General features: G+C 35.1%; 1 protein-coding gene across 6 annotated transcripts in view; it reads right to left on the bottom strand.

Moving 5' to 3' along the window:
* Nucleotides 1-20282, bottom strand: part of LOC124364748 (protein PRY1-like) — a 189820-nt gene that overhangs the window by 46295 nt on the left and 123243 nt on the right. For all 6 annotated transcript variants that reach the window (XM_046820462.1, XM_046820470.1, XM_046820495.1 and 3 more), the window contains exons 3-5: nucleotides 12903-13050; nucleotides 9746-9902; nucleotides 7089-7153 (exon numbers count right to left, since the gene is read on the bottom strand). In XM_046820462.1, the coding sequence (XP_046676418.1) occupies nucleotides 7089-7153; nucleotides 9746-9902; nucleotides 12903-13050 (370 nt within the window). The remainder of the gene's footprint in view (nucleotides 1-7088; nucleotides 7154-9745; nucleotides 9903-12902; nucleotides 13051-20282) is intronic.

Raw genomic sequence — 20282 nt, 5'->3', positions numbered from 1 at the left:
GGCATTGTTCATTCTGAGTTTGTTCCTCCAGGTCAGACTGTCAACCAAACATTTTATTTGGAGATTTTAAGAAGATTGCGCAACAGTGTTCGCCAGAAAAGACCCGATTTGTGGGCAGACTGGAGACTGGTTCTTCCACCACGACAACAAACCGGCACACACAGCCATCTCAGATAGGCAGTTTTTTAGCCAAAAACAGCATGGTTCCGCTGCCCCACGCACCTTACTCGCCTGACCTCGCTCCATGCGACTTTTTTTTATTTCCACACATGAAAAGAGGCTTGAAAGGTCAACGATTTGACAGCGTTGAAGAGGTTAAGAAAAAAACGAAGCTTGAGCTTGCAGCCATTTCTAAAGATGACTACAAAAAATGTTTTGATCAATGGAAATACCGTTTTGGACAAGAGTATTAGTTGTAATGGAGATTATTTTGAAGGAGATAAGGTTGTATTGTAAAAAATTTGATAATATATAATTTTTATAAAATAATAATTCCGGTTTTTTGGTTACCCCCTCGTACAAGCTCCATCTTCAATATTTTTACCTTATAAGGTTTCAAGAAAATGGAGTTACTAAATTTTATGAATATATCAACATGTGAACCATAAAAAGTTGTCATAATCATCAATTGTGTAAAAAATAATTTCCATGATTAATAATGTATATTCCGTTCTCTAATTCCAGACGACAGCCACTCATGAAATCTGTCTTTCTCCCATTTTCATTGGATATTTAGACTCTTATTTGTAATTAAGAATTTAATTTGTATACACTTTTATACACTTAATTCAAAGTGATTTTAACTTGTGTAAGCAAAATTTAAAAAATCTATCACAAATATTTTAAACACGTAATGTACTTTTAACACCTTTACTGCAAAACGAGCCATGTACAGACTTTAGGACAACCGGGGTAGTAGTAGGCTGTGTCCAACGCAGTCAATGTGTTAAGTTTTGAAGTTTTCCACAGTGAACATTACCATTAAAAAAGTTGTTACTTGTAAGTAAACTTATGGAAAAATTGAAAATGTTAGTGTACAAGCCATAAAATTATGAATTTTAAAATTGTTTTAATTTACAAGGCTAATCGAATGTTTGAATTTCCCAAATGTGAGGATGTCTATTGTCAATAATCAGAATTAGTGGCCCAGATAGATATTAACCATGTCTATGTGTCAGACACACATGATTGTTGTATTTGTTATTGTTGACATTAGTGCCATGTCAACAACTTAGGTTATATTATCATCACTACTATAATTACATTTCAAACATTGATTTATTTTATCTCCATGTTTTTTTATTCGTTAAAAATTAATGGTTATTAGTTTAACACTCCACATTATACCCATCTAGCATCACTGATTATATCATGTGTGATGATAAAATCTGGCATTCCGTGAACGTTTCCATCACTAGTTATTCTCCACAGTGTTAATTACTTAAAAGGAAAAATATTGTTTTCTTTATTTATTCAAATGCGTGTCAAGTAATCACAGTTAAATCTTTGGTCTAGTGATGTTACTTCTGTTTTGCCAGCTGTGCATGCAGGGATCTCAAAGATTTATATATTCTTGACTATATTCTATATAGCTATTTTCAGACAATTTCCATGTAACTCTTGAGCATTCAATTTTTTGTATGAAATCCTCTGGGCAATAAGGAATTGTTGTAACCTCTAAATTGATTGGTAAGTCACATTAGGTTATATTTTTATCCCAGGAGAGTTCACTCCTGCCTGGATACCTGTCAGAGGAACCTGCACTTTCATCTGGGTAACCTAATGAATGTCTTGGAGCAGCACATCACTAACTGCAAATGTTGTGATGTTGGAGTAAAAGAGATAATTGGAGAAATGGTTCAGGCTCTAGTTTAGTGTACAGGGAATACTAAATATATTCTTTTCTATTATTGTATATCTCAATCTCACTGGTCTCATACAGACCACCATGCTGCAATGTTTGTTTTGGAATGATTAAACCAATATCTGGACATGTAATGACTAAAACTGGTAAGACTCCCCTCCCTCTTAATCTCAGTCCATAATTATAATCAGTTCATTTACATTCTTATTAGCTGCCTGCCAAGAACAATATGCTTCACAAGAAAAGAGCAATATTTGGATGTCCAGTAATGAGCCAGTTGCCATGTGTCACAATGCTGTTCACGTGCAAGATAGTTGCCACTAAACTCATGGTTATGTCATCAAGCATATTCGTATGTATCTTTGACAGTGAAGTGGTAACAGGATCTTTTTATTGAATTCGTGAATGGGTAGAAAATTCAAGTGCTACATACATGGTAAACAATGTTATTTGGAAAGTGATGATAGATCATCTCAAAGACATAGAATCACTACATATTGAATTATGTTTCCTTCTACTAGCTGATTGATTATCCAACAAATACACAGCAAACAAAAGTACTAATGCAATAAAGTTGACTAGTTTATTAAATTTTAGTTATACAGTACCTACTTGTATTCGTTGTCTCTACTTTTAACATTTATATAATCTGTTGTACAATGCTCAACTAATCTTTGAAGCTATATTATTTCATCCTACAGGAAACAGTGAATCGATTTCAACAAATTTATTTAAATCATCTTATAATGGATTTCCGTTAACCGCCCACCAATTGGTCCTCTATCTCCAACTTCTGTTTCTCTACTTTCCAACATTCTGAATATTTTGTCACACTGGAAGAACCAGACTAGTAAAATAAGATCATAAAGGCCCAAGGAGCTCAAAAAAGCAAAGGTGCATTGTTCCTCCGCTAACTTTGTTCAGGCCTGTAGTTCCATAATTGTAGCTCTACTTCAAGAACCATGGGCCTGGAGCTAATGCGTCTAGAGATTTCCTGCAACTTCTTTAAATTTATCTTCTTTAAAGACAACAAAAGCCTAGAACATGTATCTTGTAGGCTAAAAACATTAATTGTCTACCTATTCCAGATTTAAGTCTGCCTGCGGTTCTATTATACGAGTATCTGGATTTTATAGTAATCTCTGCCAACTTCTGAAGCAATAGTGACATGATGCCTCCTGTTGAGGTCAGCAACCTCAACCAGTATTGTAAGAAAACAGAGAAACTACATCTTCAGGTGCAATGCCAACACTCAGTATCTGGTATGAGGCTGTACTGATATCAATCTTATGGATAAGCGTCTTTACCAATACTTCATTACTTATGATGGAATGATAGTTAAAAGAAGCAATACCAACAATCACCTTTACACATGTATTCAGGAGGAGGTGCTTGATATCATACTTACCAGTCCCTGCATAATCAATCTGGTACACAAAAAGTGTGTGTCTATAGAACCATATTTTCTAATAAAAACCACATTCTGTTTGATCTAAGGACATAAGAGTTTTGTGTAATAGTACACAGAGTTTAAAACTGATGGACAGGTGTCATATTGCCTTAAGGCAGGCTTGAAATGTCAAGAGGTGGTTGTTCAGGATATTTATGTCTTGATCTAAATATTGACAGCCTCCATATTGTTATCCTTCAAGCCTGAGACATAAGCTGCCCACAGAAACAGCAAGTAGTCAGGTGCAACGTGCTCTGATGCAATGGAAGACCCAATACTCCCGAGGACAAAAACCAGAAAACTCTTTTTGAGAGCAAAAACGCTGGCTCAATGGGCTGAATATAAAGCACCTTTGAAAGAAAACAATAAAGAGTTCCGTGAGTCTAAATGAAGTACCTGGAGGAATTTTTGCAGCAGGACAGAATCGATTCCTGAAATGTCCAGACTGCACAAAGCCCTTAAAAGGGCCCAAACCCATCCTATTGGCCTCTTGAGGAAGGTTGATGGTCCTTTATGGAAGGACATATAGATATCATTACCCTTCTTTTCACAACTCAGTTTCAGGATCCCTATCCCATCTGTGGGTAATGAGGTACTTTCCCACTTTGAGAAACCAATATCTCAATCCACTAAAATAACCACATAGCTAAGAAGTAGTTCACACTGGATAAAGTATGCCGGGTAGTGAACTCATTCAAACGCTTCAAGTCTCTTGGGAGTTCCAGGATAATTTCACAGCCTTTCTGTAACAGGGACCTGATTTGGTACTACCATCCTCGCTGGATGCCTTTAGATCAGGTTTTCCTCTGGGACACATTCCCCAACAATGTAGGGGGTGGAGATGAATTTCATTTTCAAAGCTGGCCACTGCCCGTTGGGTAAGCCTAGATAATATCGAGTTACTTAAAACTATAGAAAAGTTTGTAGATAGGTACATTAGTATTAGAATTCATGTCAACTCACCTCTAATTCCTGAACACTAGAATGTTACTTGGTTATAAGGGTACATCAATTTTGTCTATAGAAGACAGTGGGTCAGCTATACGAAACAGTGTTGGACCATTGTTTCTGTGCACCTATTTAGTGTCGTATTTCCTGATATGGTCACTAGAAGAGGTCTACCATTTTCAAATGTATGGCTCTCATATTCAAGTGCAAGCACACTGTGTAGGAAATTGACTGCTCACATTGGAGTCACCTTCATTTCCACAAAATCATCTGTGTCAATGTTGTCAACCAATCATTCCACAAGATCATCACAAAGCATAGTCATCAACTATTTTGACAAACTACAGATGATGGAGGTATAAAAATCAAGTATTATGTACGTAGTATTTATGGTCAGGGGTAGAAATAGAAGTACTTTGAAGCATCTCACTCAAGATGCTCTTAACTTTATAAGCGATAGTTTATATCCCCATTGGATATAAATGGGGATTAATTCCCACGTTGATATATTGGATCTATGAAGTTATAATAAAACCAATGGTCAATTATGCAGCTCTTGTGTGATGGCTGAAAGTAGAACAAAGCACAGCGATTTAAAGGCTACAGAGTCTTCGAAAGCTGGCATGCGTAAGTATTACTGGGGCAATGAGCTCCTGTCCAACAGTGGTACTGGAGGCTATAGTTGGATGACTCCTCTGGGGCTGGAGATGAAAAAACAGCCACATTAAATTCAGTGAAGGCCAGGGTAGAAATATAATAAAGCCAACTTCTGTAGGACACATGGCAATAATAAAAACATTTTCTGATCCCGAAATGGTAAAATCTGTATCAGAGTTCATGGTTAAGAAACACCAATTTGATAAACAATACAATGTCCCCATAGAAAATGGAGATAAATAGAATACAAAGTGAGTCCTACCCTACTAAATGCGTTCTCAAGTCTTATACTAATGGATCATGCCTGGACTCAAGGGCAGAGTTTGGTGTATATTTTCCAGGAGCCATACTGGTAGTGCCTTTAGGAAAATATGCAATGGTATTCCAAACAGAAGTCATAGCAATGGAAAAACGCCATAAGACTCAAACAGAATGGACCTAAATGTGCAGAACATAAAATTATTAAGTAGTGAGGCAGCTTAAATGGCGCTAGATGTCTAATAATTTGATTCAATGGCAGTATGGGAATGCAGGAATGATCAAATGGAACAGGTGAAGAGAAACAAAATTATCCTAGGTCATAAACACATTCCTAGGAATAAAATAGTGGACATCAAGATAGGTTATGAAAGCTTATTATTAGAAGAGTTAGAGCTGGGCTGTGGTATAATATGCTACTACAGTAAAGCTCTTGTAAATGCCTGGGAGAAAAAGATCAGATACAAGACCTTAGGAATCAAACAATAAAAAATGTTTATCTCTATGTAGTTAAGGTTGGATTAGTCCCTTAGATCTAAGCAAGGAGGACTAACACTTGGGATGCTTTAGCAGGATAAGGCTCTCTTATGAAAGATCCGATGAAGGTGGATTTAAACCAGACTGAGTCTTCTTGGAGAGGCAGAAGAATCAGTGGAGCAAATACGGCTGAACTGTCTTGCTATTTGTAAAATCAGGAAAAAATTCCTATGGACCCAAATGGTATTAGAGAACAGAAGCCAACAAATCTAGTTGATTTTTGCAGATGCCCCAGAATTAAGGGTTAAATACAAGTAAGGAAGGTCCTCTTAAGACTAAGTTTAGAGTCCAAGACTTTTCTCTCATAAAAAAAAAACTATTTCGATATCACTTAAAAGTGGTTTTGCAGTCATAGAATAGATATACGAGTAATAACCCATAGAATTAAATAATAAATGTATATCATACTGAATAATGCACAAAACTAACAGATAACAAGATCAGCTCACAAGAATTACAGGTGGTTAACATCGCACAGAGAGAATAGTAAACCAATACACATGTGAAGAACCTATAGTTCCAGGGCAAATGATACAAAATCTTAAATGTATACCATGAGTAGCTGAGCCACACTGAGTGGTGTTGTATTGTTAGGCATTGGGATGTGTCTGCGGTCCATGCATATTGTGCATGCAGGTCCTTTGATATGTCAACAGTCCCACTGTATGAAACATGTCAAGAGGAGTATCTCTGTGTCAGATATATATCACTTCTGCAGGGAGACTGCTATACACATCATTTATAATATGTGAAGCAACTGCCCTGACCCCTGACCAGCCCCCAGGAGGAGGGAATTTCTAAAAGCTGCTGAGGTGAGACTTTTAGCTTCTAGGAACGTTTTGAGGTTTATCAAGAGTCTCAAGATGATCTGGGTTATCTAAATTTCAGGGTTAATTCAGAGTCGTGGCGATGGGGATATTCTCTTGCCCATTCAACCTTACAGTATTGTACACAAGTTAATTATAAAAACTTTACAAACAATAAAGTTAAAAATAATACATTTTAAACAAAGAATTAATTCCACCTCAGTCACACTCACAAATTCACAACAATACTCATATAATACGATTAAACAAAAAAATTAAACTGTAGATAATCTAATATTATAATTTTATAGAAAACTTTTTTTAATACCCACATTAATAATTTTAGTATAATAATGTAACATTTGTAATTAATTACAAAATCTCATTTTAACCATTAGGATGTTACAAAAGAATTTACATAAAATTTACTTATTGCTTTCTTAAATCCCTGAAATGAATAAGTACATACAGTTTCATTATTCTCTTATTTAAAATAGTATTTTTAATAGTGTAAAAATCTATAATAATATAGATTAGTATTAGATTTATATTGTAACTAAAAAAATACCTGAGTTTTCAGAGGAGTTGAAATATTAGATGGCGACTTCAACTTTTCTGTTCGGAGATTCACTTCTGTAACATTGAATTAATTAAATCAGGATAGTAGTAATTATTATTATTGAGACTAAAACACGTCATTCTAATACTTTTTTATAATTTATGCAATGACATTGTATTTTATTTTATTCTGTTTACTGATAGTGTTGAGTATTTAATAATGTGATACACAACACAATAAATTCAGACTTATTTAAGTTGCAACTTTAATAGAACTTGGATCTTATTGTCGCATGTTTATAGAAACATTTCACAAAATAATTATAGAATCAGATTTTAAAGATAGTACATTAATACAAATATTTTCACATTTCTAAAATAACTTAACTGGATTTCCCAAAGAGATTTAAAAAATATATTTTGGGGATACATTTCTGATGCATTTTTTGAAGGATTTAAAAACCACCCTTGTCATCCTAAAAATGGAAAGTTTAGGGGCAAAAAATGTTAAACTGGAAGACTTTTGAGTAATATCTTAAGTTGAAAGGTTTTGATCAGAAAACACAATGACACGAAGGAAACCATTTCCTGACCACACTATAAAAAACAGGTACAGTTTGAAAAATGTTAAGATTCTAACTTTAACTGGGTGTTATGTTGGGTGGCGTTAACTCTTAAAAAGAGGTGACACACTTAAGGTTGTTGTTAAACCCTTTTCCTAACCTTTCCCCCAAGTAACTATTTTTTGGGATAGGGGTATAGGATTTTTCACAGAACCCCATCATGCAATACCTCATTTATGATCAAAATGGATGGTGAAAATCAAAAGATCTACTAATTTGATACTATTTCAAATTAGCATTAAATTTAGCATTTTATCCTTATTTTGGAGTAAGAAGCTTGTTCCCAAAGTTTGTAAAAGTATTTTCCGAAATATCTTATATTTATTTTTTAATGTACTACTCCAGTGGATTATGCACACACTAAAATGGAATTTTTTGAGTAGAGTGGGTTATTATTTTGGAGTAAGAAGCTTGTTTCTGAAGTTTGTAAAAGTATTTTCCGAAATATTTTATATTTATTTTTTAATATACTACTCCAGTGGATAATGCACACACTAAGATTGAAAGAACTTGACAAGGAACAACTGGATTACAGGTATCAAGTTCTACTAGACATAAATCTAACATTGTTAGCCAAGTTGACACAATTATCTGACCTCACATTGGCTCCCTGCCATGCAGCAGATATTTAGTGTCTTCGTTTAGAAAGAAACTTCTCATTAGAGCTGATATGTAGCTCTATACATCTTTTAAGGAAACTGTTAACAAAACTTGCCTTTTCTAATTTTCGCCTAAATACATACAGGATGAAAAAAGAGTAACCTTCCATCTAGCATAATTATGTTGATTACAAAAATTAGATGATTGGGAATAAAATTAAAATATTTAAAAAAGTTTAAATAAACTAAATACCGTTAGTTTTGACTTATTTTTATTTTGTCTAAAATGGAGGGTGTGAAGGTAACTAAAATATTTCAAATACCAAGCATCATCAAATAAAAGAGTACAAAATACAAAATAAACTAATGCTTTCAAAAGTATAATTTTGGTGACTATAAATAAAATGAAGAAAAATAAAAATAAATGATCACCTTTTAATCAGATAAAGATGATAATCAGAAATTGCATATTATTAATCTTCTCTTAAACACATTTTAATTTCATTTCATATAGGAGCATTTAAATAAAAACTTTAAGCTACTTATAACAGATTTTCTTCTGCCTATGGAAAACCGTGGTTGATTTTAACTTTTGTATTTTTATATTGTTGTTAAAAACTGTGCTTTTTGGAAGGATAAAGTTCATAATTTAGTCCAGGCATCAGTATATATTTCTTTTAATTTTATGATTCACAAGATAGGGGTCATATTAAACACATTTTAAAAAACTGAAAAATAAAATACGTACTTAAAAAAGAAACTCTAAGGAACCAAACGGACATCCAACAAAGGTTCAATTTTATTTTCATTATTAAAGAAGTTGGATACACTTTGCAATTTCACTATATAAAGACTTGGATAATGGGAGAAAAAAGAGCAGGAACAAGTTTTGTGTGAATTGAGCTTTCTAAAGAGCAAGTGGAGGCTTGAGTAGTATGGACCGAATAAGGGATGAAGGTACTGGAAGGAGGATTGGGGAAGTCACAACTTTAGAATGAATAGAAAGAGAAATGCTGAAGTAGTTTTAACATGAAAAAGAGTGGAGTAACATAGACTAAGAATGAGAATCAGAGTAGGATGGAAGTAAGAAGACAAAGAGGATAACTCAAGGACATTTTTGTGAAGAGTAAAAAAAGTGGAGAGAAGACTGACTTGAAGATGGGAGAGTTAGAGAAGAAGGAAAGATATGAATTGGATAGGAGGAGAAAGACACAGACCCAGTGACAATGAAAACTGCGGGATGTGATGATGCTAGTTAAAGAAGTTAGTATTGTAGGTGGGTTAATTATTTTCATCCTTCAGATAGAAAAAACAAAATTATTTGTATTTTACATTTTTTGCTCTCTTCTTGCACTCAGTATTTAACAGTATTTAATTCTTGCTCTTAGGAACTTTACAGAATTGTTCAATTAATTAAATAAAAATATAGTATAATAATAACGTACGAGAGCCAAGGAGTGGTGCTCTGGTGATGTCGGTAACAATGGTTTCCTTAGACTCAATAACTCCATCCACACTCTTGGTTGTGAGCTTGCGCACCGTGTTCTGGTTACGGTTGTATGTCTCCACCGTCGACACTGTCACAGTCTTCAGTTTTGGAGGCTGTCAACAACATAATTGTTTTTAATACAGGGTATTTTGTATGAGGAGTATTCTTAATTGGGATATGTTAAGTAGTTTTACTGTTCTATATTAAATTCATTAGTCCTATCTATATTCCATGAGAATTCAATTCAAGATATTAACCTTAATCCACTTAATGAATTACACAGAAGTATATAGAGATTATAGTTGACACAAAGATTGGTTAGATATCACATAACAATAGTCTCTACAAGAAGCTTAAAAAAAGGTTGAAAATAGCATAAGCTTACGAAATAATCAAATAACTATCACTCCAATCAATTTCACAAAAACGGTTAAGGAAATAATCAATAGATGAAATTGCCAGTCAATTTGGCTTGAAACATTTTTAACTTTTTTATTCAAGTTACTACTACTACTACTACTCTATCAATATATCGTATACAAAATATGATAAATATATGAATAATTTGAATATATGATATGTATTCAAATTGTTCAAGGCTGTTAATTTGGCAAGAAACAGAAATCAAAAGCAGTTTGTTTTCAAAGCAAATGGTCTGAATGGTTTTACTGGTTATATGGCAACAACTGCAAATGTGCCCAAATTTCCAATTTCCAGGGATTTCGGAAGTGAGTTATAACTTGCATATGCCAGTGGTATTGCCCTACACAAAAATTCAGTGACTTCTACCATTTAAAAAACTCATCAAATAAAACAAAGCCCACTAATTTGTTATACTAAATTATGAATGGTAATCAAATGTTTTACCCTTAAGTCAATGGTAATCACAATTTCTTTATCTCATCACGTTCCTTTGTGATGGGACAAGGAACGGTCTTCATTTTCTTTTAGTTTGAAATACAATGCTGAGGAATAAACATTACTTGTTGCAAATGTTGTTTGGGATTAGGTATGCACCATTCATTTAATTCTAAGATAGACAATCCGTGTGTCTTAAAATAGTCATATATAACTTTCATATCTAATAATGAATTCAACGAAAGCTTCCAATTCTCAGATACATTTTTAACTAGGGCAAAGTGTTCTATTTGTCCATTAACAGTATGGCATACACATCAAAATAACAGCTCTGAACATATCATTTTCATCATTACTTACTTTAACATTATATTCACTGACAAAATGAAGTTTAACTCAAATTATGTATGTAATTGCAAGCAATAATATAACCAATACCCTGCTTTAGGTCTCAATTATTCTGTATATTTTCCCGACTACCAGTCCTCCTTATAACTAAAGTTTGTAATTACAGTCTACAATGTAGAAGGTGGCAGTAAAAGGGTAAACTTAGTTAATTTATTAGCCGTGTGATAGCAAATACTTCCTAATGATCCTTTTCTAGCATATGTATCTCTAATGCATGTAACAATTAAATTTTTATTGAAAATCAAATTCAATTTGCTATCTCAACAATATCTTATTTCACAAAGATGCATAATTAAAATTCCTTTTTATTTTCAGAATCACCAAAATAAGTTAAGAAATAGATTCAGGAGGTCAGTAAAAAAAGCGAAGAACTATTCAAATATACGTTTTACATTTAATGTAATTTATATAACTAATTACTTTAAAAGAGAAAACTACTTGGGTGGATGTTACTTGGGAATAGTGGGGTTTTATTTCAAAATAGAAACTAGGTTCAACATTCACAACATATCCCACACAAATTCTAGCATATGACTTATAACGTCAATATCTATACTGAGCTACTCCCACATCAATAACAATTAGCCAGGAAAGATAGAACGCAGAATTCTCATTGGAACACTGTTCACTGTGCTATCCAATGGCCAGACCTAGGAACTATCATTGACAGGCAGTAAGACTAATCTCAGGGAGACATCTGAGCTAGGATAGTCTTCGATAATAGCGACTATGCGGGCCAAAGAGAAACCTGTATAGTTTGATGTTTTGAGAGTGTACATTATTAGTTTACACAAATAACAAGAAAATGTTTTTCTAACGTTGTCAACTTTTTAAGTATACAATATTGTTTCACATGTGTTAAAGAAAAAACCCATTCCATGGCATTATTTTTACAGAATTTAATTTTATACGTTTGTTTTCGATGTACTATATTTGATTTATTTACTGTTTTCTAGAAAATATCATATATTAAGAAGACACGATCAGTACTGCGCTGTCATTAACTCGTCGACGTGACGCATGTTTTGTTCTGTCACAGGACCTCAACCGCAAAGTAAATTCTAGTTTATTTATATAAACACCAAAACAATTACGAAACAAATCAACACTCCCTTTTTCTATTTTTAGAAGGGAGAAAACGTGACAAGTTGCGTTCGCAAGGAGGATATGAGATACTGTAGTGTTTAATTCTGTAAGCAGTTAGTGAATTATTACGTTACTATTACGTATAACAAAGTTCAAATAGATCCATTTGTATGGACATTGCATACAATTTTATGTATGTAAGCATTCATCAATATATCTTTCGTATAGTTTTTTTATAGTTTGAACCAAATTCTATTACAAAAACTGGTTAAAAATTTATTTTTTGAGCGGGTAAATGTTACCATCAACTTTTAAAAATATGGATTTCCTTTCGGCCCTACTTTTTATTTCCGTAGTTAACACAAATACATTTGACGCAAATAAACATATGTATAATTTGTCTTTGTCGTTGAATATTTCAAAATAGGTTTTCCCTTTTCTAATTCATCAGCTTACAATACTAGATTCAATTTCTAGGATACGTTTATACGTTCAACTGGTGTTATCTCTTCTATGTAACGGTATAAAAAATGCCCATCATGGACTTTCTAAAGAACCTATAGGAGTTGTTCCTACGAGTTGTTTTCAATACATTTTCAGTCATTCCATTTCATTTTCTCTGATTTGATTTATGCATGGCCTTTACATTCTTTGGGTCTCGTTTTTTGTTACAGACGGGGTTGCAGCTTTTTGTTTGACTAAATAATAAGTTCTAGAATGTACCACAAGGCTATATTGCGCCGCCGCGCTGGGACGCCTACCTCTGTGCCGTTTGCCTGCCTGAGGGTGCGCTCGTCCGTGGACCGCACCATGATGATATTGTCCGGACTCTGGAAGTCGTGGGCGTGACTGGTGAAGCTGCCGATGTGATTCAGATCCAGAGAGGCGATCGGGTAGGGCGGCCTGGACCTGGACATGGCAGACATAATGTGATAACAACATAACACAACAACAAATTACAAATTACGTTTACTGGGTTGGCTGATAGTTCAGAAACCCAGGGATTCGGGAAGTTTTTGAACTCGGTCTCTGACTTAATAAATTATAAAACCTGGTAAATAGCCATTGAACTGCGCTTCGATCTTCGGCGTTTTATTACCCCGAGAAGGACAAAAAGTCCTCCCCGCCAATTTTAAAAGGCTGAAGACAGGAAAATAAAATGTAATTAATGTATATTAATCATCGTGAGATTTATACTGCCTTCATAGTGTTATAAAGAGCTGTGACTATGAAATTAAAACTGCCGAACTGGAAACCCATTACACAACCCTAACATTGCTTGCATGTCTCACGATGTTTAACAATAGTTTTGGATTATTTGATCAGCTTTGTTGTTTTAATAGCTCCAATTTAACATTTAAGATCTCAAACAGTAGATAAAATATTAAATTTTCTTCTTAACTGCTGTTTTTTAATACTTTTTTCAAATATACTATCACAAATGAAAAAGGTTGCTGTTTGAAACTTTTTAATTGGATACTTTTACTTAATTATTATTTCATATGATAATAATACTTAAGACACTTGAAAACTCCAAAACGTGTGATAATTAAGACTTTATAACATGATAGTAAATAACTGGAAAATGTATTATTACAGATTAAGTGGCGACTTTTCCAAGTAATTTCCAGTGCATAAGATCTACATTTAGTTAATAGTATAAGCGAAATTTGTCAAGTACCTATTATCCAATGAAACAAACGATATAGTTTTCGCTTTACTTTTTTATATGACAATTTACTCTTTACCACGGTTTGATTATTGGTTTGCGTAAAATTTCACATCAAAACTTTAAAGAGCCCGCTATTTTGAAATTATAGTATAAGAAACCTTCATTTTTAGTAGTGGGTTGGGTTATAGTGAGGCAAACATTCATGCCAAACTGAAACACTGTAACGTAAACCGTCTTAGAGTTATGAATTTTCCGAAAATAAACACAAAGGAACAGAAAGAAACATAATCGCCACTGTTATATTGTAAAATATGTTTGTGTCGTACTGTTCAACATTGTATCATTTGTTGCCACAAATAAGAAACAATGCAAATAACTGTCCGGAGAGTCACGATGATCCTGTATATAAATAGTAAAATAGTTCCAGTAGACTATACCTGGAGAGTGGAGAGAAACATCCTGCGTGGGGATGTTTGCGGGGGCGGACACTCAACATCGTGAGGGACACACAACACACAGCACACACACTGAGACAAGACTTGCACATTAACCCATCAGACCACTGTAGTCATCACTTTATATTGTCACGTCACTTCGCATGTCCTGCTCTTTATATCGCTTACCACACAGTTCGGCACGACAAAGTAAGCCAAGAAGAACGTTAATGTTGATGGAAGAAATCCTGTGAATACTAATTTAATCAACGACTTTAAAGTTGGTATTTTTCAATTAAAGGATTGACAATGGTAGTCTATAAATTATTTGTTGTATGTGTATATGAATCGGAAATAAGTGTATTTCAAAATTAGTGAGCAGTGATCAGCTGGCTATTTTAGATCCGGCGATTAGTCTTATATTTTTTTAGAAATAAACTAATTTACTATCTCACAGTACATTTTGTCTTCCCGCGATTTGAACCCTGTGCGTATTGAGAGTTTAGGCACTATTCTACACATTGTGACTGAATGAAAATGAAATGAATCAATGGTTTCTATAAATTGATTAATCATTGCAGTATTGAATTGGTTCAGATTTATTTCTAGAGAGTAATTTTACAACCAACAGTTAGTTGCAAAACAATATAAAATATATGAAGAAAATAGAACGCAAAAGTAAAAATGGTACCCACAAAATGATACATACTAATTATTTAAAATTGTGAAAAATATATCTCAAAATAATAAAATATCTAGTTAAAACCATGAAAACAATCAATTGTTTTCTTAATAGCGAAATACGAGATTTTAAAATGCTGTAACAAATAAAAATTTAAAAAATCCGAGGACCGAGTACATTATTATTCAATATATATGCTATTCTATTCTACAACGCAATATAAAGGTAAAATGAAAAACAATGATTATGAAATTGTAACACTATAATAACAAAGCAGAAGTTTGAAATCATGATCAAAACCGACTACATCAATAAATTAGTGAATAAAACGTAAAGACATCGCACAGGAGCACCAGGACGAGTGAGAGACACAGAGTACAGGTACAGACCGGACAGTGGATGACCAGCGGCAGCACATCCAGGACCGTGTCTGACCGAGTGTTACGCCCCCTAGCGGTACCGTCACTCACTCGGTCTCGTGTCACGTCTGCCTCTACATTTCGCCAACAAAAACCCTCATAAGCTCATCAGTTTTTCGTCGTTAGCGTTGTAACGCTAGGCTGGTAATAGCGAATGTTGATTGCGAGGAAGTACCGCTCCAGCGGCCGCTCCAAAGGTGACCGAGGAGAAACCAAGTCGGCTCTTAATGCCTGTTTTATCGCTGAACAGTGACTAAAATTGCACGCAAGGATATGTTACTATAGTAAACCACCAAAATAGTTAAGAGCCGGCTCTAGTGAAACGACCTTGATTCTTACCACATATCTTTTTGAAAATACGATTAATAAGCATCCAAAATATTTTTTTAAATTTTGTTTTTAAATGTTTTTTTTATGAATATTCAAATGAAGAATTGCAAACAGCTTTTAGACTTTTTCGGCATAAAGAACAAAAATATCAAAAATGTGAAAAAGCTGACGGATGCGTATTACTTATAATCTTTAAAATGAAATATCTTCCATAATTCTAAGATAAAAATAAAGGACTAAATAAGTAAAAATGAAATTGGTAATACATCTAATAGCTTTTTGTAAGTAAAAATGTTCATCGTTTATCGAACTAATGTTTTTAAAGTACATACTAAATAATGTGTACATTAGTATTTCCTTTTTACTGAGACTGATGATAAGGTCATTAATCTATCCTGAGACTAGTGATACGGTCATGTAATTTAGCCTGAGACTGGTGATACTGTCATGTAATCTAACTTGAGACTGGTAGCATGGCCATACGATCTAGTCTGAGACTACTGATGTAACCTTGAGACTGGTAGCATGGCCATACGATCTAGTCTGAGACTGGTGATACTGTCATGTAACCTAACTTGAGACTGGTAGCATGGCCATACGATCTAGTCTGAGACTGGTGATACTGTCATGTAATCTAACTTGAGACTGGTAGCATGGCCATACGATCTAGTCTGAGACTGGTGATACTGTCATGTAACCTAACTTGAGACTGGTAGCATGGCCATACGATCTAGTCTGAGACTGGTGATACTGTCATGTAATCCTAACTTGAGACTGGTAGCATGGCCATACGATCTAGTCTGAGACTGGTGATACTGTCATGTAACCTAACTTGAGACTGGTAGCATGGCCATACGATCTAGTCCTGAGACTGGTGATACTGTCATGTAACCTAACTTGAGACTGGTAGCATGGCCATACGATCTAGCCTGAGACTGGTGATACTGTCATGTAACCTAACTTGAGACTGGTAGCATGGCCATACGATCTAGCCTGAGACTGGTGATACTGTCATGTAACCTAACTTGAGACTGGTAGCATGGCCATACGATCTAGCCTGAGACTGGTGATACTGTCATGCAATCTAACTTGAGACTGGTAGCATGGCCATACGATCTAGTCTGAGACTGGTGATACTGTCATGTAATCTAACTTGAGACTGGTAGCATGGCCATACGATCTAGTCTGAGACTGGTGATACTGTCATGTAATCTAACTTGAGACTGGTAGCATGGCCATACGATCTAGTCTGAGACTGGTGATACTGTCATGTAATCTAACTTGAGACTGGTAGCATGGCCATACGATCTAGTCTGAGACTGGTGATACTGTCATGTAATCTAACTTGAGACTGGTAGCATGGCCATACGATCTAGTATGAGACTGGTGATACTGTCATGTAACCTAACTTGAGACTGGTAGCATGGCCATACGATCTAGCCTGAGACTGGTGATACTGTCATGTAATCTAACTTGAGACTGGTAGCATGGCCATACGATCTAGCCTGAGACTGGTGATACTGTCATGTAATCTAACTTGAGACTGGTAGCATGGCCATACGATCTAGCCTGAGACTGGTGATACTGTCATGTAATCTAACTTGAGACTGGTAGCATGGCCATACGATCTAGTCTGAGACTGGTGATACTGTCATGTAATCTAACTTGAGACTGGTAGCATGGCCATACGATCTAGTCTGAGACTGGTGATACTGTCATGTAACCTAACTTGAGACTGGTAGCATGGCCATACGATCTAGCCTGAAACTGGTGATACTGTCATGCAACCTAACTTGAGACTGGTAGAATGGCCATACGATCTAGCCTGAGACTGGTGATACTGTCATGTAACCTAACTTGAGACTGGTAGCATGGCCATACGATCTAGCCTGAGACTGGTGATACTGTCATGTAACCTAACTTGAGACTGGTAGCATGGCCATACGATCTAGCCTGAGACTGGTGATACTGTCATGTAAATTATCTACTTGAAGATTTTAGTTTAACAACAGTTTGTAGCTAAGGTATACTGGAATTGGGTGGCTCTGTAAAATACCCATTTTCACTGCGGACTTTGGTTGCGTTCTGTCCGGTCTTTCGATACTCCGTAGTACCGGTTTATTATTAACATAAGAGTTGTTGCATCATCCAATTGAGATGCAATGAGAGTCTTGACATAGTCCTTGTCTAATCAGTACCATTAAATTAATGTATCCCACAATGTTTTCATCAACAACTCAGAGATGGACTACTTGAAAAGACGAATAGCAGCTAATTAAAGCTTACAGAAGTATTAAAGTTACATTTTAATATAAAAAAATACACATAGCATGTAACTTTCATAATATAAACATCACATGGACGATATAATGTAATGATATCCACGACGACTATGCTAGCGTTGACTGAGTGTTGCTAGATTGTTTACAGAGTGTTTCATCTAAGATGACAATGTCTCAATTAATTGTGAGAAAAATAGATTTTTAACAAATTAATTCCTTTTCGGCACAATGATTCAGTTAGTGCACCTCAACTGTCAAATAACTCGTGATTTCTGCCTAGAAAACGCAAGTAGCCAATTAATTCAGATTTACGGATGGGAGAAAGTGGAGTAAAAATTTACATTATTGTTAAACTGAAACCAACACGCTCAGTTGGTGGTTAATTGTTACAGCGCGTTCTGCTACAGTGGATTTATTGCGAAGAATGCAGCGAGTTCGCAGTTAATGGGACGTGCAAAGCTGAGCATAATGCTGCGTCAGGCGCACGTTGTGCACAGCGGCAGCACGGCATCGACTGTGCGCGGGGACCGAGCTCAGCAGTTAGTTATTTAGGCTACGTGGTTTCACGGTCTGGCTACGAGTTGGCAGTTTAGCAACAGTACGTGGGCCGCTGATGCCGACATTATGTTTCCCGATGATTTATTCTCGAACATTTCATCTTAGTGGGAATTTATACAGTTTGTAACCATAGGTTACATTGTACTCCGGCAGCCAAGAACTGGATTTGCATGATATAAGCACACAGTCTATTCTTTCGTGAAAAACGAGACGAGTACATAGAGAAATGTTCTGTAGGAAAGACAACGATCGTTAACCGCGCCAGATGGCTAAGCGTTAGCGAAGCCTGTAACTTAAGGGTCTTGAAACATTTCTGCCTGTCTGTCCGCAAGAGACCTCGAAAACGAACTGACCTACTAGACTTGAAGGTTTGCATAAAGCTTTATTACTATATATGCAACTCTGTGTTCGATGATGGTGCATGTCATCCCATGGGATTTGGCTGTACGTTACGGAACATTTTTTTACATTGGCCTTATGGGTATCCAGGATGTCAATAAAATAATTGTAAAATAAATAAATTTGATATCAAACTGAGTACAATCGTATTAGGTTTTAACACATGAAATATTTATTCATAGAGTACAAAGAAAATGTAATTCGAAAGGAATTAAATGTTGAAAGTCGGTGATAAGATTTGATTCCATCGTACTTTTGCATTGTAGTACCCTCTCTAGCTCACTGAAACGTTTGTTATTTGAAAACTGCTGTAAAACCTTATTTAATAATAAAAAATATGAATGTACAATGCGACAAGATATCTACAGTAAAGAAAGATTTTATCATTGAAGGCTATCACTCAGTAGATAGTCACAAGTTTTCTTTCGTCTGCCGAGGGAACGAAATATTTTCTTTTCTGTATGTGTGTCTTACTGTCTGCAGGACTTATAGATAATGAAGGATTTGCAGGCAACCTTTCAGAAAAGCCTGTAACGTGACACGTGGTGTGGCTACCTTTTTCTCGAAATATAAGGGCATCTAAAGGGATAAATTATCGGACAATACATTTTTCTAAATATCCTATTTTTAGCATGTGCATGTTCCTTTAAGGGATTTGGAGGAGCGATAGTGAAGTGAGTCATAGGCGATTATCAAGAACGAATTGTACTATGGGCCTGAAATTAGGATGAAACTTTAATTCTATATAAGCAAGATTGACTTCGATGACGATACATGTCCCTTGAGTTGACGTTTCTCGCCCGGCCAAGATGGCGTAAAAGATAGGTCCTTTTCCTTCAAACAGCGGAGGATACGGGAGACAGCAGTCCTGGCATGGATTACAGGTAACCTTTAGTACTGTTAGCAGTAATTAGGCCAAGGCAGCTTTACAGACCATAGGATGACTACCACCACGATGTCATCTAGATAACGCAATAACCTCGAGGCTTAGCGAAACCTGTTACATGGTCTGATGTACTCCTACATTGTTTTTGAGATAATTTCTCGTTTCTTCTGAGTTTTTATACATAATCACATAATCAATTATACACTATTTTGTCAATATAACACTAATCTGAAAGGGTCCCTGAGGACTAAACATTGTTTCACATCGACATCGCCTTGTTTCATTATTTTCATGTTATATGTATAATGATCTATTCAACGTCAATTGAGAAATCTCCACTGGAATCGTTTTATCCTTTCAACATCTAAAGTTTACTTTTTAACAACTTCACAAATACGTAACATTTAGAAATATTTAATTTAAATTATGATATTATACGTTAACCTAAGGCATTTATTATGGTAACAATAAATGCAGTA

This window comes from Homalodisca vitripennis, chromosome 1 (genome assembly GCF_021130785.1).
Source record: "Homalodisca vitripennis isolate AUS2020 chromosome 1, UT_GWSS_2.1, whole genome shotgun sequence".
Classification (NCBI taxonomy): Eukaryota; Metazoa; Arthropoda; class Insecta; order Hemiptera; family Cicadellidae; genus Homalodisca; species Homalodisca vitripennis.
This window is presented reverse-complemented; position numbering and strand designations above follow the sequence as displayed.